The sequence below is a fragment of the Loxodonta africana genome, chromosome 8 (assembly GCF_030014295.1).
Source record: "Loxodonta africana isolate mLoxAfr1 chromosome 8, mLoxAfr1.hap2, whole genome shotgun sequence".
NCBI classification, from domain to species: Eukaryota; Metazoa; Chordata; class Mammalia; order Proboscidea; family Elephantidae; genus Loxodonta; species Loxodonta africana.
In genome coordinates, this window is record NC_087349.1 from 101,692,846 (window position 1) to 101,720,270 (window position 27,425).

Here is a 27,425-nt window from a genome sequence, read left to right on the forward strand (position 1 = left end):
TTAAGACCCCAGACGCCACATTTCAAGGTGGGATGCAGAATGTTCTCGTAATAGAATTATTTTGCCAATTGACTTAGAAGTCCCCTTAAGCCATAGTCCCCAAACCCCCGCCCTTGCTCCGCTGACCTTTGAAGTATTCAGTTTATCCCGGAAACTTCTTTGCTTTTGGTCCAGTCCAGTCCAGTTGAGCTGACCTTCCATGTATTGAGTATTGTCCTTCCCTTCACCTAAAGCAGTTCTTATCTACTAATTAACCAGTAAAAAACCCTCTCCCACCCTCCCTCCCTCCCCGCCTCGTAACCACAAAAGTATGTGTTCTTCTCAGTTTATGCTATTTCTCAAGATCTTATAATAGTGATCTTATACAATATTTGTCCTTTCGCCTCTGACTAATTTCGCTCAGCATAATGCCTTCCAGGTCCCTCCATGTTACGAAATGTTTCACAGATTCGTCACTGTTCTTTATTGATGTGTAGTATTCCATTGTGTGAATATACCACAATTTATTTAACCATTCATCCGTTGATGGACACCTTGGTTGCTTCCAGCTTTTTGCTATTGTAAACAGAGCTGCAATAAACATGGGTGTGCATATATCTGTTCGTGTGAAGGCTCTTATTTCTCTAGGGTATATTCCGAGGAGTGGGATTTCTGGGTTGTATGATAGTTCTATTTCTAACTGTTTAAGAGCCAGATAGATTTCCAAAGTGGTTGTACCATTTTACATTCCCACCAGCAGTGTATAAGAGTTCCAATCTCTCCGCAGCCTCTCCAACATTTATTATTTTGTGTTTTTTGGATTAATGCCAGCCTTGTTGGAGTGAGATGGAATCTTATCATGGTTTTAGTTTGCATTTCTCTAATGGCTAATGATCGAGAGCATTTTCTCATATATCTGTTAGCTGCCTGAATATCTTCTTTAGTGAAGTGTGTGTTCATATCCTTTGCCAACTTCTTGATTGGGTTGTTTGTCTTTTTGTGGTTGAGTTTTGACAGAATCATATAGATTTTAGAGATCAGGTGCTGGTCGGAGATGTCATAGCTGAAAATTCTTTCCCAGTCTGTAAGTTAACCTGCTCCTTTTATATCTCCAACGCGATTGGCTTAAAACACACCCTAAACTGAAAGAATCTCATTAACGTAACAAAGAAGACCCTATTCCCAAATGAAATTACATCCGCTGTATAGCCCAGAAAACTCAATGCTGCCAAGTTGATTTCAGCCTAGTGGGACAGGCCCCCATAGGGTTTTCAGGGCTGTAAATCTTATATGGTTAATGACCGAGGACTTTAACCACTGTGTTACCAGGGCATTTTTCCACAGACAGAGTTTAGGATTTACAGCACGTATTTTGGGGGACGCAGTTCAATCTGTAACAGGATTTGTAATTGATAATTTTTAAGACCCCTGCAAATAAACTCATATCTCTTGATACGTTGTCCTTCTTTCACACCTGCCCTGATATCCAGCCTTGGATTGATCATGTTTTTTTCTGTACTAAACCCACTAGAGAAAAATTATGCAACCATGTGAAGTTTCTCCTCAGATTCATGGTCTGCACAACTGGGACCACAGGGACTGCTAGGCATTCCTTTTATTTGTCCTTAGTTAGCTTATTCCATTCTACAAACTTCTGTTCTCTTTCTCTTAATAAAAGAAAGACGTTGCTTCGTTTTTGCACTTACCAGTTGAGAACTGGCTCTCTCAACTTCTAGCCTTCCATGCACTTGTCTCACTCCATACCGGTTTCACTCTTTTGTCTCAGAAATGTAATTTCTGAGTAGTATTTCTCCTTCCTGCTTGAAGTTGATGCCTTTCAGTTCCTAGAAACTTCGTGTGTTACCGCTTCCATATTTTCAACCTTTTCCTTTTCCCCTGGCTCCGTACCTTCAGCACTAAGCCTACTCATATCTCCTGTATCTTAAACAGCCAAAAACCTTTCTTTGGAATGTGCTTAGGGCTCTGTTGTTGCCAGACTCTGTGAAAGAGTAGTCAGCACTTGCAGTCTGTATTTCCCTACGTGGTCATTCAGTCATTGGTCTGAATTTATCCCATCATTGAAGACAAGATTGCTAATGATCTTTGGCCAAAACTAGTAGTCATATCTCAGTTTTTTTCTTATTTGACATGAGGAGCATTTAGTATGTTGACTGACTTCTTGACACTCGTCTTGGCTTTTGTGAAAGATCTATACACCCGCTGTTGTCATTGTAAATTGTTACGTGTCCTCGACTCAGTTTGGACTCATAGCGACTCTGTGTACAACAGAATGAAACACTGCCCAATCCTTTTCTGTCCTCACAATCTTTGCTGTGTTTGAGCTGTACATCGACTCCTCACTTTTCTACTATCGCGTTATCCAACATTTTGTATTTATGACAACTATAAAAAAAATTCGCTATCTGACTATTTTGCACATTAATAAGGAGACAGGCATGGCAGCAATGAGTGCAGAGTTTCCCCTCCATTAAGGGGGGGTCTCCAGGCGGCCTCCTGGAAGTTGCCCTGTGCCCTCTGCTCCCTCTTGCCTGCCGGGGTGCTGCACCCAGCTGTTGTGAGGCGCTGGCCTTCCCCATGGCCATGGCCTCTAGGCGGATACACAGGCAGCAGGGGACCAGTGGGCATCTGTTCTGGACTCCCAGCTCACTCCTATGCTGACTGAGGCCCTGTAGCTCACAATTGCTGTGGAGTGGAAAGGGAGGAAGAAAGGTATCAGAGGGGATGTTTGGAAGAAATGCATGTGAGTTTAATGACGTCCTAAAGTGAGCCAAACTGGGCCTGAAGCCTCTGCCTAGGTGGGGGTGGGTGTGCGGCCGGGCTTCCAGTCCCCTGCCCTTGCAGGAAGCCCTAAGTCTGGTGACTCGCCAGGTCCAGAGGGCAGAGCAGGTCCCTGGATGGCGAACACAGGGCTTGCAGGGCTGGGAGTGCAGCCCTGGAGGTGGCTCTGCGAGGGAAGCTGTGACCCAGTACAGGAGGAAGGTAAAGTGGTTAAGCCTTGGGCCCTCCAGTCACACAGCCTGGCTTTATCCAGCTTTGTCCCCCGCCAGGCCTCCTTTTCCACAGAGGAATAATCTATAACTGGACTGGTCACAGCGATGAGCACATCAGTAAATCTAAGCTATTATTATATCTATGATCATATTTTTTAAATTAAAAAAAATCAGAAAAATGAATAGTCTGAAAGCAGAAGGAAAAAAAATCCTCCATTTTCACATAATGCCAATTTTCACATAAATATCTAGTCTTTGGAACCTGACCATGCTGATAAGTGAGGAGTGGGTGTATTCAGGCTTACTCTCTCCCTTTCTGGCTGTTTTATCAGTCTTCCTTTCTGGACTCTATTTGCTTTCTCCTTATGTATGAGTGTTCTTGGGGTTATGTCCTTGGTCATCTTCTCCTTCCCAGATATTCTCATAGCATCGTGGCTTGTCATGTCATCATCATCTCCAAGCTAACACCTCGTGCAAATATTTCCAGAACTGAGCTCCAGTTAGCTGCAGTTGCTCACACACATGCAGTTCATGTTTCACAATTAAAAAAAAAAAACCCAAACCCATTGCTGTTGAGCCAATTCTGACCCATAGCGACCCTATAGAACAGAGTAGAACTGTCCCATAGAGTTTTCAAGGAGTGCCTCGTTGTTTTCAACTGTGGACCTTTTGTTTAGCAGCCGTAGCTGTTAACTATTACTCCACCAGGGTTTCCAGTGTTTCATAATAGGTATTTCAAACTCAGCCTGGCCCCCCACACTTACCAGTCAGCCTGCTTACTCCTAGTCCTGCTTTAAATCCCAGCTTACATATCTCTTCCTGATTCTCCAATCAGGTTTAATCCTTTGAGATCTTACTGTGTTTGTAAACCTGTGAACTAAAGCATTATAACCCAAAAAACTAAACCCATTTGCCTTCAAGTTGACTACAACTCATAGCAACCTTATACGACAAAGCAGAATTGCTCCATAGGGTTTCCAAGGTGGTAATCTTTATGGAAGCAGATTACCGTATTTTTTTCCTGCAGAGCACCTGGTGGGTTCAAACCGCTGACCTTTCAGTTAGCAGCTGAGTGCTTAACCACTGCACGACTAAATCCACTGCTGTTGAGTCAATTCCAACTCATAGCGACCCTATAGGACAGAGTAGAACTGCCCCATAGAGTTTCCAAGGAGTACCTGGCAGATTTGAACTGCCAACCTTTTGGTTAGGAGCCATAGCACTTAACCACCATGCCACCAGGGTTTCCTTACTGTACAACCAGGGCTCCTTAAATATGCAGTTATTCTATGTACATATTTGTCTGCAGTGCTACATTGTGAGACTCTTGATGTCAGCAACTCCTATTCAGCTTTGTACGTGTAAATGATGTTGAATAAAGTTTCATGAACTTAAAATTCTAAAATACTTGATATAGTATAGAGTTTATATAAAATATATAATCTAAAAAGTCATTTAAATTAGGATTTGTAAATGGAAATGTTAGTTTTTGGTCCAAGTTTACTATTCCTATTCCTTGTATCTACTTCCAGTTCTTACTGGTTTATTAGCCTTGAACAAGTCGGATCTAGGTTAATACAGGTAATTTTTAGAGTAAATAATTAAGCGTTGATCAGTCTTACACATCTTTTCTGTCTTAGTTATCTAGTGCTATAATGGAAGTACCACAAGCAGATGGCTTTAACAAACGGGAATTTATTCTCTCACAGTCTCGGAGGCTAGAAGTCCGAATTCAGGGTGGCAGCTCCAGGGGGAAGGCCTTCTCTCTCATTTGGCTCTAGGGGAAATTCCTGGTCATCAATCTTCACCTGGCCTAGGAGCTTCTCAGCACAGGGACTCCAGGTCTAGATGATGAACTCCCCTCCTGGTTCTTCATTTTAGGAGGTGTCTTTCTTCTTTGCTTGATTCTGTTTTATATCTCAAAAGAGATTAACTCAAGATAGAACCTAATCCTATAGATTGAGTTCTGTCTCATTAACATAGCTGACTCTAATCTAGCTTCATTAACAGCAGAGATTAGGATTTACAACACATAGGATAATCACATCAGATCACAAAATGAAAGACAGCCACACAATACTGGGAATCATGGCCTAGTCATGATGGCATACATTTTTGGTGGACACAGTTCAATCTATAACATCTACTCTGGCCCTCCCAAATTCTTGTCCTTGCCACATGTAAAACACATTCAACCCCTCATATCATCCCCAAAAGTCTTAAGTCAGCTCCAAGTCCAAACTCTCATCTTCTGCAAAATTCCACTTCATCTGTGAAATCTAGAAAACAGGTTAGCTACTTCCAAAGTATAATGGTCGAACAGGCAGAAGGTAGACATTTCCATTACAAATGGAAGAAATTGGAAGGAGAGACAGGATAACAGGCACCAAGAAACTCAGCAGACCATATTAAGTTAGCTCTCAAGGCTTGAAAGTAATCCTCCATTCTCTGAGACCATTTTAAGCAATGGCCCTGCCCTCCAGACTTCAGTATTGACCACACTGTCTGGATTCTGGGTGGAGGCTCTTCAGCCTTAGGCTTCAGCTCCGCCTTCCATACCCACTGGGACAGCAACTCTCCTCCATTGGGTTTGGATGACCCCATTCTCCTAGTCTCTCTGAGTGTCGACTCTGCTCCCTCAGCTGTAGCAGGCCCCGTTCTTTTGCCCCTTGGGTGTGGCAGCCCCACCCCCTCACCTTTGGGCAGCGAATCTGGCCACATCCTCCTGCCTCTCATGAACAGCAGCCCTACTCTCTGGATCCAAGTTGGTGAAGATTGGCTCTTTGAAATTCAGGAGGCCGTGGCCCCATCCTTTAAGACCCAGCAGGCTGTGGTTCTACCCTTTGAGACCCCAGAGGTTGTGACCCTACCCTTTGAGACTGACGTAGCTCTGTTTCCTGTGTTCTTAGTCTCTTCAGCTTCTGCTTCCTTGGCCCCTGGGCCTCTTGGACCAGGCGGCTTCTACCCTACTCTGGCAAGTGTTACAAAGCTCTTTAGCTCTACTGATAAGTGCTTGGAGGCACCCCACTCTGCCAGTAAACCTCAGCTGGAATTCACTCAGCTCTCTCACTCCTTGGGTCAGCAAGCCTAGCTTTACCAATAAACACCCTGCTCCACCAGGAGGCCTCCTGCCTGAAGATGTCAATCTCTTTTATTCTGTGGAACCTAGGTCGGTTTCTGTGTCATTTCACACTAGTCTCCTCATTCTGCTGCTGCCGTTTTTCTGTTTCAGCTTGCCATCCATGCCATCTCCAGTGTTACAGCTCTCCTCATTTCCTTATGAGCCCTCACGAGAATTGTCTTTGATGTCTATAATTCCACCAACAATCTCTTCAAGGCAGTCTAGGGTTTTATTATTGTTGTTGTCAGGTGCTTTCGAGTTGGTTCTGACTCATAGTGACCCTGTGGACAACAGAACGAAACACCGCCTGGTCCTGTGCCATCCTTAAAATTGTTATTAATGTTTGAGCCCGTTTTACTGTTAGGTACTTTAAAACTGTGCTAGCCTCTACCCAGTCAGTTTTGAATCTGCTTCTAAATTTTAAGTATCTGTTAGAACAGTACCCCACTCTGCTGGTACCAAATTCTGTCTTTATCATCTAGTGCTGAAATAACAGAAATTCCACAAGTGGATGGCTTTAACAAACAGAAATTTATTCTCTCACAGTCTAGTAGGCTGAAAGTCCAGACTCAGGGTGCCAGCTCCAGGGGAAGGCTTTCTCTCTCTGTCGGCTCTGAGGGAATGTTGTCATCAGTTTTTACCTCGTCTAGGAGCTTCTCAACACAGGAATCTCAGGTTCAAAGGATGTGCTCCCTTCCTGGTTCTTCTTTCTTGGTGATAGGAAGCCCCTCTCCTCTCTGCTCAATTCTCTCTTTTATGTTTTAAAAGAGATTGATTTAAGATACAACCTAATCCTGTAGATTGAGTTCTGTCTCATTAACATAACTGCCTCTAATCCAGCCTCATTAACATCATACAGGTTAGGATAATCATATCAGATCCCGAAAAGGCAGACAACCACACAACACTGGGAATCATGGCCTAACCAAGTTGACACATTTTTGGGGGATACAATTCTCTACATAACATTTTTCTTAAAGATTTCCTCCCCTCATTAGTAATAATCTTACTGTAGGAATATCAGAACACATTTTTATAAATTAGTCTAGCCGTGATTTTACTTCGGTATGTGTGAAATACTATTTTGGAGTCAGTAATAAGCGAGCAATTTAGTTTCATTTTATTTCAATCAGTATGTCATTGAATTTATTGTGTTCATTTTCTTTGCGTAGTTTCTACTTTATTACCATATATAAACATTTGAGAAGAAACTCGAAAAACAGATCATTTGTTCTCTTTGTTTTCAGCTGAGTTCTACTAGCAGATATTTTTCTATGAGAAGCAATTTTTTTGTTGTCAAAGTACGCTAATGTTTAGATTCCTATGGTCTGCAGTAGTGAAGAAGAGAAATTTTGAAATGGTTTCTCTTATTCTTTTATTCTGAGCTGTTAATGACCTCATAAATGATTAGAAAATTCCTCCTCCTTACCTACAAGGGCCCTTTTTACTTAAAGCATTTTTTTCTTTTTTTGAAATAGCCAAAACATGCAGTTGGAAGGGCAAAGGGTAGGTTAACTAGATTTCATAGACCTTTACTGTGATTGTCTTACATTTGTGAGCTTGTCACTATCACCTTCTCAGCCCTTATTTTAAAATGAAAATACTGATACAGTACTGGGAAGTAATCAGAGTAAAGAAAATATTATAGTGCTTAGTTAAAATAATAGTGGGATTATTTGCTTCAGAATCTTTTTTCGTTTTACAAACTTCTTTAAAACAAACTGTTATACGTTATGTATGAATTACCTGTTTTTTCCCCAGGGTGTTAACTGATCAGGAAAGTGGTTCCATCTCTTTCTGACTCTAGAACAGTGTTCTAGAAATATATATCTCTGTATTTAGGTATGTACAGTTGCTGTTGGGTCAGTTCTGACGCATGTTGACCCCACGGGTGCAGAGTAGAACGGCTCTATAGGGTTTTCAAGGCTGTGGCCTTTCAGAAGCAGACCACCAGGCCTTTCTTCTAGAGCACTTCTGGGTGGGTTTGAACTGCCAACCTTTGGTTAGTAGCCCAGCGCTTAAATATTTGCGCACCCAGGGGCTATGTAGGAGCCCTTGTGGTATAGTGGTCATGAACTACTAACCAAAAGGGGGGCAGTTCGAATGCAGCTGATCCTTGGAAACCGTGTGGGGCAGTTCTGCTCTTTCCTATAGCATCGCTATGAGTCGGAATTGACTTGATGGCAGTGGGTTTGGGTTTTGGCTATGTATGCATGTATATTTATATTTTAGGTTTTCTAGAAACCTCATTTAAAGAAGTGAAAAAGTTGGTAGTGAAATTATATTTAATATATTTTATTTAATTCAGTATCTCCAAAACACTATCATTTCAGCACGTAAGCAATATTTAAAGACTACTGAGATATTTTATACCTTTGCATTGTTCTCAAAATCCATTGTGTATTGTACACTTACCACACAGGTTATCTCAGTTGAGTGTAACCACTCAATTTTAAGTGTAGACACTTGGGATTAGTGCCTCCTGAGTGGACAACATAGTTACAGAATATAGTTTGATACTGGCCCTAATTTGGGGTAGGTGTTGTATATGTTTTGGAGCCACCCAGCACTTGTTTATCCTGCTTCCTGTAAGAGCTCTGGGTTTGTGTCCATTTGTTTGAGGATCTACCTTCGTTCATTCTCAGTCCATGCAGTTGTGGAGCTGACTTCACTCCCAGCACGTGACCCAGATCTGGCCAGTTAGAGCTTCACAGGTCTATCCACAGTGACACTTCTGGTGAGACTGTATAGAGAGAGGTCCTCTTACCTGTGACATGTGAGCCTGAGAGCAAGAGGCTATTGCTACAACAGCATCTATCTTGAGACAGTTGAGTTCTGAGAATAGAAACAGTGTTGAGAAATGGACAGAGGGAACATAGGCTTTTTCCATAGGATTTTAAAGGTGTGTTTTACTCCATACCCAAAACAAAGTAGAATGTTTAGATTGATAAATTACATTTTTTGTTTAAGTCAGTGTATACTGGGTTATCTGTAACTTGGAGCACAACTGAACAAGAGGTATAGATTAGGGAGGTCCAATTTGAAATGACCTTATGGTCTTAGAATACCCCAGTAGGATAGAGTTGTTCTGGGATTAATGGGAGGGTTTCTGTCAATTAGAAGTCAGGTCCATTGTGATTCCCAGGGCCTCATTTGCTTGAATTGACTTCTTGCTAAGGCTTTCCCAAACCTATAGGTAAGGCAGATATTTAAGGGCTAATTGTAATTACAGTGAACAATAACTATACTGTCTACTGAATGAAGGGGATCAGAAATGCAAGTAACAAAGTTAGCACAGCTTGATCATGGTGTGGTCATGGAAGCAGCATAGACGTATGCAGACTCCCTGAGAGACAGAATTACTGGGCTGAGGGCTGGGGAGCATGGTCTTGGGGGACATTTAGCTCAATTGGCATACATCCTACTTTGGTGAATAGCATCTAGGGTCTTAAAAGCCTGTGAGCAGCCGTCTAAGATACTCCACTGGTACCACCCTGTCTAAAGCATGGGAGAATGAAGAAAACCAAAGACATAAACATTAGTCCAAAGGATCACAACTACCACAGCCTGCACCAGACTGAGTCCAGTACAACTAGATGGTGCCTGGCTACCACCACCAATTGCTCTGACAGGGATCACCAAAAAAACAAAAAAAGACCAGACTTACTAGTCTGACACAGAGTGGAGAATTCGTGGACAGCCTTTTAACTCACTACTGAAGTCACTCCCGAGGTTCACCCTTCAGCCAAAGGTTAGACAGGCCCATAAAACAAACAATAATACATGTAGCTCAACCATGTATAGAGACTAAATGGGCACACTAGCCCAGAGGCAAGGACAGGAAGGCAGGATGGGACAGGAAAGCTAGACAAATGGAAACGGGAAACCCAAGGTTGAGAAGGGGAGAGTGTTGACATGTCACGTGGTTGGAAACTAATGTCACAAAACAATATATGTATTAATTGTTTAATGAGAAACTACTCTGTAAACCTTCATCTAAAGCACAATTAAAAAAAGAAGAAGAAGAAATGCAAGTAACATGATCATTTGTTCCCCTGGGGGGGTTCTTTTATTGCTTCTTATTACCTGCTTTGCTAATGAGCGTACAGCTTATTTTGCTTAGCTTTTACTGAATTTGAAGTCGCTTGTATTTTAAGGACTTTTAAAGCATAAATTTTTAAGTCTTTCTTTTCAAAACAAAGTTCCTATCTTAGAATCATAAAATGAAATTGAGTTTAGTGTAATCATTGAAATAATATATACATAAAGAAAAAAATTAATTTCCCATTTTCTCTTGGCTACTTTCTGCCCAGGTCTGTTTTAACAGCCTAGTGTATGTATATCCTTCCACACTTTTGTCTGTGTTCAAAAATACAAATAGAAATAATAGAAATAGGTATAGAAATAAATACTTAAATATATATAAAAAGAGAGACAGGCAGTCGGGCAGAAACAGAGTCCAACAAAGATTCACAGAGTCTGAGAGAGAGAGAGAGAGAGAGAGCAAGAGAGGCACAGAAAGTCCAACAAGAGATATACAGTGAGATAGACAATAGAGACACCACACTCAAAGGATTTTGTTGTTGCTGATTGTTTTCCACTCTGTTTTATTTTTGTTATTAAATAATGTAGCGCATCTCCAGGTGATATGCATTTCTTTTACATAGCTGCATAATATGCCACAGTATGGATATATCAGATTTATTCAACCATTTCTTTGTTGATGGGCATTCAAGTTTTCCTGGCTTTTTTCCATTACAGACAATACTGCTACAAACATCCTTCTGTACTAGTGCTATTATTCTTTAGCTTTACTCCCAAAGGTGGGGTTGCTAAATCAAAAGATATCTGTATTTTTACTTAATAGATATTGTCAGATTACTTTCTCAAAAGGTTATAGCCATGTATGAGTTTCCTTTCATTTTGGCCATCACTAGATATTGTCAGTCTGATGGATGAAAATGGTATCTTGCTGTCACTTTGACTTGTACTCGATTTGATTACTGGTGAGATATGGAGCATCTTGCGTGTGTTCACTTACCAATTTCCATTTCCTCTGAATTCTCTGTGATGTTGCCATTTTCTTTCATTTGGGTTTTTTTTTTCCTTATTAATTTGTGTATTAGGCATGATTTTTAATATTTTTTAAAATTATTGTATTCATTGTAGAAAAGTCAGAAAATGGCAGCAAAAAGAAGAAAATAAAATCCCCCATCTGCTCAAAGAGATAAACTGCTCTTAGAATTTTGATATTCGACATATTTCTAAGCATATGTATGTATATAATTTACTAGCAAAATGAATTTTACTCGGCATGCTGTATTTTAAAAATATTAATTATGATTTTATTGATGTTTAAATCCAATGGAGGAAAAAAATACGAGTCAGTACACAAGACCTAATAGATTGATTTCGTGACCCGTAGTTGGAAAAAACTTTGGTTTAAGCTACATAAATATATCACCTTGTTAAACATAAAAACTAAATTTTAGAAATTGGGAATAAAAAACCTTAAATCAACGTTTTTTTAAATTTGTTTCAGTCATTAAAAAAAAGCCTTTATTATGGAGGTATACAAGCATACGTAAAAGTAGAAAAAATAGCAGAATGGTCCCAGTGTCCCCATCCTCTGGCTTTGGCATTTATTAGCATTTTGCCAATCTTGTTTCGTTTATCTTTCTCTACATTTCTTTTTTCTTCTGCTGGATTATTTTTAAGTGAGTCCCAGGCACCATATTCCAACCATAAATAATTGATTATCGACCTCACATAGATAATAACATTGTGTTTGGGTTAAAATAAAAAGGTCTTATATTTGACAAAATTGGCAATGATTTTATAATGTCATCTAATAGTCCACATTCACATTTATCCAGTTATCTCAAAAATGTTTTTTATAGCTGCTGTGTTTGCACCTGGATTCAGGCAAGGTCTACAGCTGGCATATAATTAACTAGCATCTTAGGTCTCTTTTAATTTATATTAGCTCCTTTTACTTTTTTTCCCCTATTCTGTTTATTTTTTGAAGAATAGATCACATTTTAGATTTGGCCACATGCTTCCTTTTGATGTTGCCTTCCTTCTTCCTCTACCTCTCATATTTCTTATAAATGGTAATTAGATCTAGAAGGTCTAGATAGAGGTTCCATTCTTTTGGCAGTTGTACCTCAAAGGTGATGTTGGGAGCTCCCTATTGTACCATACCAGGAGGCACAGAATATTTGGTTGTCCTATTTAGGATAATTTTAAAGTTGACCTATGACTTCAGTTATTAGATCCTGTTCTACCCATTTATTTGTTCCCCATTAATCTTTTACTTAAGGGCTTTATCAACCATTTGATGATAATTGCCTAGATCCATTATTTCATTAGATTTTGAAAAAGTATGCTGAAATTTCCCTGTAAAGAAGAACTTTTCTGTATCAACTGCTTGTCTATCCCCAGATATTTCATCCAAGACAGGTAGATTAAAAGCTCAGTAATTTCTCTTTATGAGTTTTGAGAATGAGTAGGTGTCCCAGAAGCCTCCAGAGGTACCCAGAGAATTTGTTTTGTTTTGTATTGTAGTATCATTATGGTGTCAGTGGATTTTAAAATATTTGATGTATTTTAATCAAGTGCAGTCATTTGCTTTGATGCTCACATTGTCCCATGCTTTGAACAGTAAGATGTATCTTTAAGTTGGCTTCTGTGTCATTTTTATACAACCTAGAAAACCTTTTATCATTTCCTTGCTTTCTGGCACAACAAGATATCCTAGGATCAAATTGTATATTTCTTGCTCCTGGAATTAGACATTTTTTCAAGGAACCTTGTTTCTTTCTGGTGGAAATTATTTGGGGATCGAGTGTGGGTGCTTATTAATGCTAGATTGTTAGTTGTTCGTAGGCCCTTCTAATGTATTAAACTAGGAATTTTTTTTTTTTTAGAAAGGGAACAATAAATCACCTAAGTCCATACTGATATTATATTGCTTTATAGCAAATCTGTTTCTGTGGGCCAGGAGTTTGGGTGCAGCTTGATTGGGCAGCTTTGGCTCGGCATCTCTCATGCAATTGCAGTGAGATGTTGTCTGGGGCTGTAGTCACGAGAGGGCTTGGCTGAGATTGGAGAACCCGATTCCAAGATGGTCCACTGAATGCGACTGGCAAGTTGTGGTTCCAGTGTTGGTGGGAGGTCTCAGTTCCTGTTCACATGGGCTTTTCCATAGGCCTACCTGGTGGCGGGTTACTTCCAGGGCAAATAATCTGAGAAATTAAGATGGAAGCTGCAGTGTCTTTATAATCTAGCCCTGAAGTCACACACTATTACTTCTGGTCATACAGATGAGCTCTAATCAGCGTGCAAGGACACGGATACCAGGAGAACAACAAGATCATTGGAGACCATCTTGGAGGCTGGCTATGACAGATGATTTTAATTTAAATTTGAAAGTGCAGAATTTATACTTCTTTGATTTTATAGTTGTCTTTCTTTTATGCTAAAAATCTTGGTTCCTAAGACATTAACATAGTTTATTTTATCCTATAATAATTTCAAAATAACAATCTAATATTAATTACTAACAAGACTACTGAATGCAGTTTAAGGTGTCTTAGTGGTTCTTTTTGTCCTTAGACTGTACCCCACCAGGGATGTATAGTCAGAATAGTAGAGACACATATGAAATAATTCTTTTCTGTGTTGTTTATGCAACCAGCTCCCTTGTTAACAATTTTTTGAGATTGCTTTTTTAAAAATCATTTTTGATGTAATGAGATCTTAATTGTTTAACACATTTACATGCTTCCAAATTCTAAACTATAAAACAAAGTACATTCAGAATAGTCTCACTTCCATTTCTCTCATCCACTTTGTTCTCTCCCTTACCCACAGGTAAGTGTCGGTCTGCTGGGTGAAAATTGTTTTTCTTTTCTGTATATTCACTTTCTCTCTCTGTTCCCTTTGTGTATACCAGACCAAACCCATTGCCATCAAGTTGATTGCAACTCATAGTGACCCTATAGGACAGGATAGAACTGACCCCATAGGGTGTCCAAGGCTGTAATCTTTACGGAAGCAGACTGCCACATCTTTCTCCCACTGGGTGGCTGATGGGTTTGAACTGCTGACCTTTTAGTTAGCAGCCGAATGCTTAACCACTGCACCACCAAGGCTCTTCCCTTTGTATATATTATAAGCGCTGTATTGTGTCTTGTTCTTGTCATTTAACTGTATGTCTTAAAGATTACTCCATTTTAGTGTACGTAGAGATTGTCTTCATTCCTTTGTTATGGCTGTATAATACTCTATTGCGTGGATGTATCGTAGTTTATTCAGCCTGTTCCCTATTGATATTTCCATCTTTTGCTGTTAGAAATAATGCTGTATTGAATAGTATATCCATACATCATTTTCGTATTTCCAGTGAATTTTTGGGACTAGGTCCTAGAATTGGGTTTGTTAGGTAAAAGAGAAATGTTAAATGCAATTTAGCTAGAAATTGTCAAATTCCCCTCCATAGGGGTTGAATCATTTTGTATTCCCACTAGCAATGTACAAGAGTGTTTCTCACACCTTTGCCCATAGAGTATGTTGTCATACTTGTGGAGGTTTGTCAATTTGGTATCTAGGTCAAGTTTTAATTTAAAAAAAAAAAAAAGCTTTTTTTAAAATTATTATTATGAGCAAGTTTGAGCAACTTTCCATTGGTTTAAGAGCAGTTTGCACTTCTTTTTCTGTGAACTCTGTCTTCTTTGCCCACTCTTGTATAAGGTTGTTGTTTTTTTCTTTTCAATTTCGAGAGACTCTGGTAGGTACTAGTATTTGTTTTGAGTATAATTTGCAGATAGTACTTTTTTCAGATGCAGTATTGTTTTTTTTTTTTTTTTTTTGCCATGCAGAAGATCTTTATGTTTACATACTCACAGTTACCAGTCTTTTCCCCTTACTGCTTCTCTGTATATTGATTCTTAATTAGGAAAGGTTTCCCCACTCTCAGGTTATTAAGGAATTCCATATTTGTTTGCTTTCTTAAGTACTTGTATGATTTTTTTTTAATATTTAAATTATAGATTCATTTGCAATTTATGTTTTCATTCTTATGCCTCTATTATAGCACTGTCCAATAGAAAAATAATGTGAGCCATTATTTTTTTTTTTTAAATTGTGGTAAAATATACATAACTAAAATTTACCCTTTTACCCATTTTTCAGTGTACAATTCACAGTGTTGTGTTACCATCACTGCTATTTCCAGATCTTTTCTGTCATCCCAGATAGAAACTTTATACCCTTTAAACAATAACTCCCCATTCCTCCCTCTTCTTATTACTGAATATCCTCTATTCTACTTGCTGCCTCTTCTAGGTACCTTATATAAGTGGAATCATACAATATTGACCTTTTATGCCTGGCTTATTGCACTTAATATAATGTCTCCAAGGTTTATCTGTGTTGTAGTGTGTATCACTTAATTCCTTTTTATGTCTGCATAGTATTCCATTACATGAATATACTGCATTTTGTTTATCCATTTATCTATTGATGGCCCCTTGGGTTGTTTCCACCTTTTGGCTGTTGTATACAATGCTGCTGGGAACATCAGTATACGAGTATCCATTTAAGTCCCTCCTTCTCAGTTCTTTCGAGTATTTTCTAAGAGTGAAATTGCTGAGCCATAACGTAATTCTATTTTTAGTTCTTTGAGGAACCACTACACTGTTTTCCGCAGGCACTGCATCATTTTACATTCCCACCAGCAGTACCTAAGAGTTCCAATTTCTCCACATCCTCATCAAAACTTGCTGCTTTCCATTTTTTTCTTTTTGGATGATAACCATCCTATTAGGTGTGAAGTGCTTTCGCATTGTAGTTTTGATTTTCATTTCCCTAATGGCTAATGTTGTTGAACATCTTTTCATGTGCTTATTGGCCATTCATATATATTCTTTGGAGAAATGTCTATGTAAGTCCTTTGCTTATTTTTAAGTTGGATTATTTGTCTTTTTGTTGTTGAGCTGTGAGAGTTCTTTATGTATTCTGGATATTAAATCCTCATAAGATATATGGTTCCCAAATATTGTCTCCCATTCTGTAGGTTCTCTTTTTTTTTTTTTTGAGCTTTAAGTGAAAGTTTACAAATCAAGTATACTCCCAATTGCTTTCCCCCTAATGAGACAGCCCGCTCCCTCCCTCCACTCTCTCTTTTCCTGTCCATTCCGTCAGCTTCTAACCCGCTTTACCCTCTCATCTCCCCTCCAGGCAGGAGATGCCAACATAGTCTCAAGTGTCCACCTGATCCAAGAAACTCACTCCTCACCAGCATCCCTCTCCAACCCATTGTCCAGCCCAAGCCCTGTCTGAAGAGTTGGCTTCGGGAATGGCTCCTGCCCTGGGCCAACAGAAGGTCTGGGGTCCATGACCACCAGGGTCCTTCTAGTCTCAGTCAGACCATTAAGTTTGGTCTTTTTACGAGAATTTGGGGTCTGCATCCCACTGCTCTCCTGCTCCCTCAGGGGTTCTCTGTTGTGTTCCCTGTCAGGGCAGTCATCAGTTGTAGCCAGGCACCATTTAGTCCTTCTGGTCTCAGGCTAATGTAGTCTCTGGTTTATGTGGCCCTTTCTATCTCTTGGGCTTGAAATTACCTTGTGTCCTTGGTGTTCTTCATTCTTCTTTGATCCAGGTGGGTTGAGACCAATTGATGCATCTTCAATGGCTGCTTGCTAGCGTTTAAGACCTCAGACGCTACTCGCTAAAGTGGGATGCAGAATGTTTTCTTAATAGATTTTATTATGCCAGTTGACTTAGATGTCCCCTGAAACCATGGTCCTCAAACCACCGCCCCTGCTATGCTGGCCTTTGAAACATTCAGTTTATTCAGGACACTTCTTTGCTTTTGGTTTAGTCTAGTTGTGCTGACCTTGCCTGCATTGTGTGTTGTCTTTCCTGTCACCTAAAGTAGTTCTTATCTACTATCTAATTAGTGAATATGTAGGTTGTCCCTTAATTGTCTTGATAAAGTCCTTTGATATACAAAGGTTCTTAATTTTGATATATTCCATTTTATCTTTTCTTTTATTGCTCCTGTTTTTGATGTCACATCTAAGAATCCATTATCAAAAACTGGGTCCTGAAGCATTCCTGCTGTGTGTTCCTTTAAGAGTTTTATGGCTTTAGTTTTCATATTTAGATCCTTGATCCATTTTGAGTTAATTTTTGTGTATGATATGAGATATGGGCTCACATTCATTCTTTTGCATGTAGAGATCCAGTTGTCCTGGCTATTTATTAAGAGACTGTTTTTTCCCCATTGAATGGAGTTGGCACCTTTGTTGAAAACCAGCCATAACTGTATGTGTTTATTTCTAGATTCTCAGTTCTGTTCCCCTGGGCTGTATGTCTGTTCATATGCCAGCACTCCACTGTTTTGATTAGTGTAGCTTTGTAGTATGTTTTGGAATCAAGAAGCGTGAGTTCTCCTACTTTGTTCTTCTTTTTTTAAGATTATTTTGGCTATTTCATATGAATTTGAGGATTAGCTTTTCCAGTTCTACATAGAAGGTGGAATTTTGGTGGGGAATGTGTTGAATGTATAGATCACTTTGGGTATTGACTTCTTAACAATATTAAGTGTTCCGGTTCATGGACATGGGATGTCTTTCCATTTATGTCTTTAATTTCTTTTAGCAGTGTTTTGTAGTTTCCAGTGTAGAAGTCTTTTGCATCTCTGGTTAAATTTATTCTTGACTGTTGTATTCCTTTTTGATGCTATTGTAAATGGAATTGTTTTCTTAATTTTCTTTTCAGTTAGCTCATTGCTGATGTTTTGGAATATAGCTGATGTTTGTGTTGACGTTGTACCTTGCAACTTTGCTGAATTTGTTTTTTTTTTTAGCTCTAACAGTGTTTTGTGAATTCTTTAGGGTCTTCTGCATGTAAGATCATGTCATTTTGCAAGCCATGATCCTAAAAAAAGAAACAGACAAAAATAATTTTAATAATATATTCTACTTAATTCAGTAAATTCACCAGATCATTTTACTATGTAATCAATATAGTGAATTCTTAATGAGATACTTTGCTTTTTTTAATATTAAGTCTTCAAAATAAGCATGTTTTACACTTGTAGCACACTGGGACTGCTACGTTTCAAATACTCAATTATCAAATATGACTAGTAGCTTCCGTAGTGAACAGAGGAACTGTAAATGCTTTTTCATGTTTGTGTTACTGAATACTACCACACAATGTTAAATAACAGCAGAGATAGCGGGCATCCTTGTTTTGTTCTCCACTTCGGGGGAAATATACATAGTATTTTTGCAATCTGCTTACTTTTGCTCAACATCATCAATAGATTTCCACATCATAATTGTACCTTTATAGTATTTTTCAAAGTTGCATGGTATGGTATAAATGTACCATGACAACTTTTTTTTTGATTGAATGTTTTCGTCTCAAGTGTTTTATTATAAACAGTTGCTGCAGTTTTTTAAAGTTTTGATACATATTGCTAGATTGTGTTTTCTGAATATTTATACCAGTATACTACTACCACTGTATAACAGTATCTGTTTTTCTCACATCTTGCTAATACTGTAGCATCTCTTCCTTTTAAGTAAAAGTAGTATATTTTGAATAATAGTGGGATTAAATTTCTTTCATGTTTATTGAACGTACACATTCTTTTGCATAGTCACAATACATTTTGTTTCTCATTTTCTGTTGTGGGATTAAATCTTTTTTGGTACTTATTTGTAAGACTTCTTTTTATATTAAGGATATTAGTTTGTGTATGTTGCCGATATGTTTCCCCAGTTTGTCTTTTATCTTTTACCCCCAGTTCACAGTTTTGTTTTAAATTTTGGTGAAAATATACACAGCAAAAATATACCTATTCATCAGTTTCTATATGTACAACTTAATAACATTGATTACATTCTTCACATTGTGTCACCATTCTTGCTTTCTCTGCCTATATTGTTTCACCACCGTTGGCCTAGACTCTCCAGCCTCTAAACTTCTCATCTGTGCTTTAGTGTTACTGCTGACAGTTTTATCTCATATAGACAATTCTTTAAAAGAACGCAAAGCTCATGTTGAACATTCTTTACTTACTTAGCTCAACAGTTGTTTAGTTTAAAGATGATTTAAAGGGATAATTTTGGTTCATGGTTCAAATAGTTTCTCAGAGCAGTAATTTCAGGTGTTCTTCCAGTCTTAATAGGACTAGTAAGTTTGGATTTTGTAAGTATTTGAAATTCTGATCTGTGTTTTATCCCTTTTTGATCAGGATTTATCTGTCGAGTCCTTGATCGGAATGATCAATAATGGTAGCTGGGCACCATCCAGTTCTTTTAGTCTCATGGCTAAGGAAGCAGCAGTTCATGGTGGCAGTTAGACCTGTAGTCCAGTTCCATCTCTTATTCTTGGGTCTGCTTCTTCCTGTGCTGTTCCAGGTGAATGGAGACCAGTTATATCTTGGATTGCCACTTGCAAGCTTTTAAGACCCCAGGCACTGCTCATTTAACTAGAAGGTGGAACAGTAATTCTAAACGCAGTATTAGACAACCCATGAAGCCATGACCCTGTCTGTACCTTTGAACCAACAGAACTAATCCCATGGCGTGTTTGGACGTATTTAAGTAGTAACAACAACTTTACGATTTTTCTCTCTCTCTCTCTTTTCGTTCATTTGTTTTTGGTTGCTGTTATTATATGATTATGAATAACCCAGTATTTGCCATTTCACCCTTTTTTTGGTGTAGAACTTAATGATAGGAGTTATACTTGTAAAGTTGTGCAACCATTACCCATCAATGCCTATTTTCCCATCATCATAAACATAAACCCACTACTTTGCAGAGAATAATTTCCTCTTTCCCCACCCTAGGTAACCACTAATAACCATTGGTCTCTATATATTTACTTACTTTTGTCTTTGTATGTAAGTGAAGTCAATACGGTATTCGTCTTTTTTATGATTGACTTATTCTACTCAGTGTAATATCTTCAAGGTTCATCTATTTTGTAGTATGTGTCCGGACTTCATTCTCTTTATGACTGGGTAGTATTCCGTTGTATGTATGTACTACATTTTGCTTGTCCATTCATCTGTTGATGGGCACTTAGATTGTTCCTACCTTTTTGCTATTGTAAATAGTGCTACAGTGGACATAGATGTGCATGTGTTTGTTTGCATCCCTACTTTTAGATTCCAAGAGTATATACTTATGATTAGAATTGCTGGGTCATATAGTAGTTTTATTTTTAGTTTTTTGAGGAATTGCCGTACAGTTCACAACAGTTGTACTATTTTACGTTCCTACCAGCAATGGATAAGGGTTCCGATCACCCCACACGCTAGCCGACATTTGTTATTTTCTGGGTTTTTTTTTTTTTTTTTTGATGACTGCTACTCTAGTAGGGGTGAGATGGTATCTCATTGTAGTTTTGGTTCTCATCTCTCTGATGGCTGATGACGACGATCATCTTTTCATGTGTTTCTTGGCTGCTTGGATATCCTCTTTGTTGAAATGTCTGTTCATATTCTTTGCCCTTTTTTTTTTTTTAATTGTGTTTTAAGTGAAAGTTTACAGTTCAACTTGTACAAAAATTTGTACACACATTGTTATGCGACCCTAGTTGCTCTGCTTGTAATGTGACAGCAGACTCCTCCTTTCCACCTTGTGTCCATTCAACTAGCTCCTGTCCCTTTTTGTCCTCTCATCTCGCCTCTGGACAGGAGCTGCCCATTTAGCGTCATGTATCTGCTTGAGCTAAGAAGCACTCTCTCCATGAGTATCATTTTATGTCTTACAGTCCAGTCTAATCTTTGTCTGAAGAGCTGACTTTGGGAATGATTTCAGTTCTGGGCTAACAGAGTCTGGGGGCCAAATCTTCCGGGGTCCCTCTAATCTTAGTCAGACCATTAAGTCTGATATTTTTATTAGAATTTGAGTTCTTCACCCCATTTTTCTCCTCTGTCAGGGACTCTTCTGTTGTGTTCCCTGTCAGAGTGGTCATTGGTGGTAGCTGGGCACCGTCTAATTCTTCTGGTCTCAGGCTGCTGGAATCTCTGGTTTATGTGGCCCTTTTCGTCTCTTGAGCTGATATTTCCCTTCTATCTTTGGTGTTCTTCATTCTCCTTTGCTCCAGGTGCATTGGGGCCAGTTGATAGATCTTTGATGGCCACTCACTAGCTCTTAAGACCCCAAACACCTCTCACCAAAATGGGATCCTTTGTCCATTTTTATTTTCCCCATTTTATTTGTCTTTTCATTGTTAAACTGTAGCAGTTCTATATATATATATATTAATTAAAAAAAAAAAAAACCCATTGCCGTCGAGTCAATATGTTTTAATATTAGAGCTTTATTGGCTATATCGTTGCTGAAGATTTTTTCCCAATCCGTAGGTTGTCTTCTTACTCTTTGGATCAAGTTCTTTGATGGACATAAGTATTTAATTTTTATGGGGTTCCAATGATCTCTTTTGTCTTCAGCTGCTTATACAGTTGTTAATGTGATTGGTAATCTATCATTTAAAAAAATGAGGTGCCATAGTTTCTCCTTTATATTTTCTCATAAGAATGTTGTGGTTTTAGATTTAACATTTAGGTCCGTGATTCATTTTGAAGTAGTTTTTGTGTATGGTGTAAGGTACGGATCTTCCTTCACTTTCCACATGTGGAAATCCAATTTTCCCAGCACCATTTGTTGAAGAGACTGTTCCTTGCCCGTTGAATGGCTTTAGCACCCTTGACAAAAGTAAGTTGACCGTAGATGTTTGGATTTATTTCTGGGCTTTCAGCTCTATTCCATTGGTCTATGTATCTATTGTTAAACCACTATCAGGCTGTTTTGAGTGCTGTAGCTGTGTGGTATGTTTTGAATTCAAGAGGTATGAGTCCTCTGTTCTTTTTCAGTATTACTTTGGCTGTTCTAGGCCTCTTGCCATTCCATATAAAGTTGAGGATTAGTTTTTCCATTTCTATAAAAAATGCTGTTAGAATTTTGATCAGGATTGCGTGGAGTCTATGGATTGCTTTGGGTAGTATTAATACCGTAACTATATTAAGTCTTCCAATCCAGGAACACAGAACATCTTTCTATCTATACAGGTCCTCTTTAGTCTCATTCAGCAGTGTTTTATAATTTTCATTGTATAAGTCTTTCACATCCCTGGGTAAATGTATTCCTAGATATTTTATTCTCTTAGATGTTATTGAATATGGAGTTTTTTTTTTTTTTCTTAATCTCCTTTTTACATTTCTAATTGCTGGAGTATAGAAACCTCATAGTCTTTCTTATGTAATAACTTTAAATTTGTTTAGTGAAATCTGTCAGTTTTTTTGTGGGTTTTGCTTTTTGTGTAATTTTCCACCTCTGTGTGAGGTTACACTTTTGTTCCAGTATCGTTTTGCTTATTCTTTCTTCACTGACTTAAAATGGCTGTTTTCATAACCTAGTTATCAGATAATGAGATTTGTTTTCTGGTATATATTCCACTGTTCTGTCTGTCCCTACAACATGACAGCTCATATTAATTTCTCGTAGGACAAGCATTTTCAGAAATGCTTTGGCCAATGCTCTGGTTTTTACTAATTGCTAAATTAAACTCTACTTGATTGTGATAGTCCATTATATAGCTCTAGATTTAAGTTGTACAAGTATCACTTAGACTTTTTGAATCTCTTTCATAAATACAGTTATTTTGTAGTTTGTATATATGTGTGTGAGCTATGTGCTATTTTAGGTTTTGTTAGTAGGATTAAGCTGATTTATAAAATTTATAATTTTTATGCTTTCAAATGTTCTGGAACTGTAGAAATAGAATTAAATTACGTGTCTCTTAAAGGCTGAGTAGAAGTCATCTAAAGTCCATCTGGGCCCAGACTCTCTTATTGTTTTAACAACTCTTATTTTCTTTGATGAAGTATACTGATCTTACTCAGCTTCTGCTGAGAGACTGATATCTAAAACCGTTAAGATTTTTTATGTAAACATTAATCACCCCCAGAAATTATGCAATGTGGGAATAACCGGGGCTGTTTTTAGATTATGACAACTGAGTTAGATGTTTCCTTGGGATGTATTCATTGATAATCAATTCAGGAAGAAAGGTGAGTGCTATTAAAGTGACCAAGTAGCAGCTCTTATCCAGAATTAATTTTTGTCCCAGCATTTTACTTTTAAAGATTTTTAACCTATAGAAAAGTTGCACAAATGAAAGTCTTTAATGTATTTTTCTCATTCTTAGGTGCTTTTTATCTGGTGTTTGAATATATGGACCATGATCTGATGGGACTACTGGAATCAGGCTTAGTTCATTTTAATGAAAATCACATAAAGTCATTTATGAGACAGCTCATGGAAGGTCTGGATTATTGTCATAAGAAGAACTTTTTGCATAGAGATATTAAGTGTTCAAATATTCTTCTAAACAATAGGTATGGATATGAGCTTGCAATATATGTTCAAAATGAGTGCTATGCCTTAATTCTGTTAAAAGGATTTTAGATTTAGTTTATTCATACCTTCAAACATTTTAAAAACATAATAACAATATTATAGTTTAGGCTACCTCTAAAATTGTGTTAAGTATATTTTAGTTAAATTAACTTACGTTAATATTTCATAGTGTACGTAAAATAATACTGGGTTGGCTTTCTTGTTTGATAGTCTTCTAGATAATGTTAACGAATCTTCTCATAATTAGTAATATGATTTCAGCTTTAGGTTAATGATAGAATTCTAGAATTTTTCTCTTACAACAGTCATCATATTTTTAAGGTGAATTTCTTTTGAAGTGTACACATATGGAAACACACACAGACATACCTATATATTTAAAAAGCTTATATTAAATAGTTCACTAACAGCATTAAGTTAAACTCTGACACTTCTGTTGCAGTTGGTACTATTCGTTTGTTTAAATGAAGCTTGCCTGGTCCTGATTTTAATTAGTAGAAAATGTTTTATGCATAGCCCTTCCAAGAACTGGAAATGTAAACATAATTTTAAAATAATGTAATTTAGCTCTTGAGCATTGTTGAATTAAATAAGTAATTTGTCTTATTGCTAAGTATTACTGGTGGAAATTAACTCATTTTGTTTTACTTTCATTGAAGTGCCCTTTTCTAAATAGTAACTGAATAGTGCTGAAATACTATCATATTAGTACTATTATAATAATAATGTTTATAATAATAACAACAGTACTAGTACAACGACACTGTTATATTAGTACTGAATAGTAACTGAAACTATCCAAAGCAAAGTATTAATTTTTTACCCACCTTTTCATGGATTTGTCCCTCTTAAGTACAGGACCTTGGTGGTACTGCGTTATGATGAAAGTTAGAAATATGATCAAAGTTAAAGTTTATTTATGAAGTGTATTTTTAATTAGTTCTAGGAATAGGATATGAATGTTATGATCAATTTTGAGTAGACTAATAATAGTTTTTGTTTATTTGTCTTACTTCCACCAGAGGGCAGATAAAACTTGCAGATTTTGGACTTGCTCGATTATATAGCTCAGAAGAAAGGTAAGAATACTTTCAAATGACTATTAATAGACATTAGAGTCCAGTTTTAGAAGCTTTACTAAGAACTCCTTATTGATAACTTTTTTTTTTTTTAAGGGGGAAAATTTACTTTTCATTAATCATGAAGCTTTATATTGGTAAATATAATTTATTTTTAAAATGTGAAGTTTTAAATGTAAGTGAGATAAGCCTATGAATTAAAAAAAATTATACATAAATGTCTAATGGAAGTTCAGACATTAAGATGCTCTTAATTTTTAGTGAAAAATCTTAGTTTATCCTTTTTAAATTGCATGTTTAAACTTACGAACTTTGTCTTAATTATTATTTTAGACTTAATGGTTTGTCTGTTGTTGTTACATCTACAGTTTTGTTTTTTAAACTTCCTAGAGCCCTTTATTTAAACAGACAATTGTGAGGAAGTTCACTGTGGAAGACAGAACAAAGTAGAGCTGTGGCTAAAGTGGGGATGTATATCCCACTTGACCCCTATTGTGCCTGGTGGTAGTGAAATGTAACTTGTCTTATTTTGAACTAATGGAATTTCAAAATAAAATACTTTTGTAAAGTAGTGGATTTACATAAGTAAACTATGGGACTAATTGGGCTCAGTACATTTCTAGAATCAGTTCAGCCCATTCCTTTACTGTCAGACAGCATCGTATCTTTTTTTCAGATGTGTGTGTGTGTGTGTATATTTAATTCTCTTTACGTATGACAATTCTGTATTGATTTTTAGTGCTACCATAACTGAGTATAATAAGACATCAGTTAATTGGAAATCTTAGAAAGAGGCGTTTGCGTTCACTGAATTAATTGAATTTGAGTAAAAATTTTCATTCAACAGTGAAAAAGTTTTTAAATGTTTAAGATAGAAAATTTGTCTATTTTTTAATCTTGCTGTACCTGTGATATCATTTGGAAAATTATTGCCTTGTTTAGTATTCTAGAGTAGAGGTTTTCTAATATTGTATTTTGGATACATTAGCATGCCACCTGTTTGAAACTGTGGTGTGGAGGGGGTTGTGATGGACAGGACTCCACTCCAGTCCTCTGTACCTGCTTTAGCCAGGGCTCTTCTGCTTTTATTCGTTTTACTTATAGTTCCACTTAATATTTTGAGAAAAGGTTCTGCGTGTTCAAAAAATTTTTTTTTTCAACTGTTCTAGAGCTTAAAACCTATTACCCTCATTTTGTGTTTGAGAAACCCCAAGACCTTGGAAAAATGTTGGATAACTTAAGGTCCAAATATATTTGTTGGTAGAGCCAGGCATGTATATTTCAAGATTTCTGATTGCCAGTTTTTTATTTCCATCATATTATAACAGTGACTCTTGGTAGAAATTGAAAAAAATTGGCTCAAATGTATACTCGATCCCAAACTTCACTTGAAGCATGTTTTTTGAGTGGTCAAATTTCAGTTGCTATTATTTTGGGTGAAATTCTGATTAATTAAGGATTCTGTCTCTTTGCTGGTTGAGATTTCAGTGTGGTTAGATCATCCTTTCTTAATACAAATGTGTGTCTGTGATGTTTGAATATAAATCCCTTTCTTCTTCTTAGGTTTCAGTAGAGATGGAAAACAGCTAATTACCATTTCCCATCTAAGAGATTCTTTTTATACAGATACTTGTTCACATGTGGAAGAGATACGTTCCAGAAAAACTGACTGTAAAGCAAAATTCTATGTATCAAACTCTATTTTCCCACTGATGCTGTTTTAAAATGGAATGTTGAGTTGCAGTGGAGTGCCAGGGGTGTGGCATGTTCACTGGGCTGTGGTCCCCGTTCCTCTGCTGGGTTGATACAGGAATCTTGAGCTTAGAGAAGCAAGAAATTTGAAATCTCATAACTTTGCATCTTCTGGTAATGTATACTGAGTTTTTCTGCTTAACCAAATTTATAAGATAAAAACTTGGTGTATCATTTTGTTCTATGAGCAGATATAATCCTTCAGTGGTTCAGTTACTCCTTCAGAACTTTTCCAGATTAGAATAATTTCAGTTTCTTTAAAGTCTGTTGGAGAAGTTGGCTTGATTTAATGGAATGCCTTTAAAATACAAATATTTTCCTATAACTTTTAATAACATCTCAATTTTAAAAGAAATCTTCCTTTAGCCAACTTACTGTATTGTCCCAGATCTTTCAAAGATTTTTTGAAAAAATATATATCAAATGATTTTTTTTTCGTATTTCTGCTTCGTTATTATAAGCAGAAGAAAAGGTAAGGCTTAGCCATAATATACCCATTCAAAAATTAAGTCATTTTGAAATATTTTCTAAGAAATTTGTTGCTACAGATACAATAACTGAAGTGTCCAAAAAATTTAGTTTATTTCAGAATACAGCAGATTTAAGGTTATCACTGTAATGATACCAAGTATGTCTCTCTCATTATATTTTGGATAGGCATTTTTGAATTTGAGGGAAACTGGGTGGAGTTACAGCTAGCACTGTAGGAATTGCACGTTGGTGGTGTGTGACGAATATGGATCTCCTCTGTCATGTGTGTGTGCTACAGTAGAAGAAAAAAGGAGAGCCATTGTATTAAAATTAGGAGGAAATGATTCCTTGAAACCTAAAGAATCCTTTCCTCAGTTTGAACATCAATATTTATACGCATTGAGAAGTATAGAACTTGAATATTAATTTTTGCCCCATTTCTTCATTATCTGTTCATCTTTCAGTACCAATTTTAAGTCAACTTTTCCTGATACCTTCCGCCTCATGATATTTCCTTCTGAGTTTTTATTTTACCAAGTCGTTGCTCCACTGCTTTTCT

At 37.3% G+C, this 27,425-nt stretch overlaps 1 protein-coding gene across 8 annotated transcripts in view; it reads left to right on the forward strand.

Annotated features, from left to right (window-relative positions):
- The window catches only part of CDK13 (cyclin dependent kinase 13), a 150,316-nt gene that overhangs the window by 88,724 nt on the left and 34,167 nt on the right, over positions 1-27,425 (forward strand). For all 8 annotated transcript variants that reach the window (XR_010322776.1, XM_064290153.1, XM_023544245.2 and 5 more), the window contains exons 6-7: positions 23,353-23,542; positions 24,587-24,643. Coding sequence is in view for 7 of the 8 variants with exons in the window: in XM_064290153.1 (XP_064146223.1) it covers positions 23,353-23,542; positions 24,587-24,643 (247 nt within the window). In the remaining variant the exon portion in view is untranslated. The remainder of the gene's footprint in view (positions 1-23,352; positions 23,543-24,586; positions 24,644-27,425) is intronic.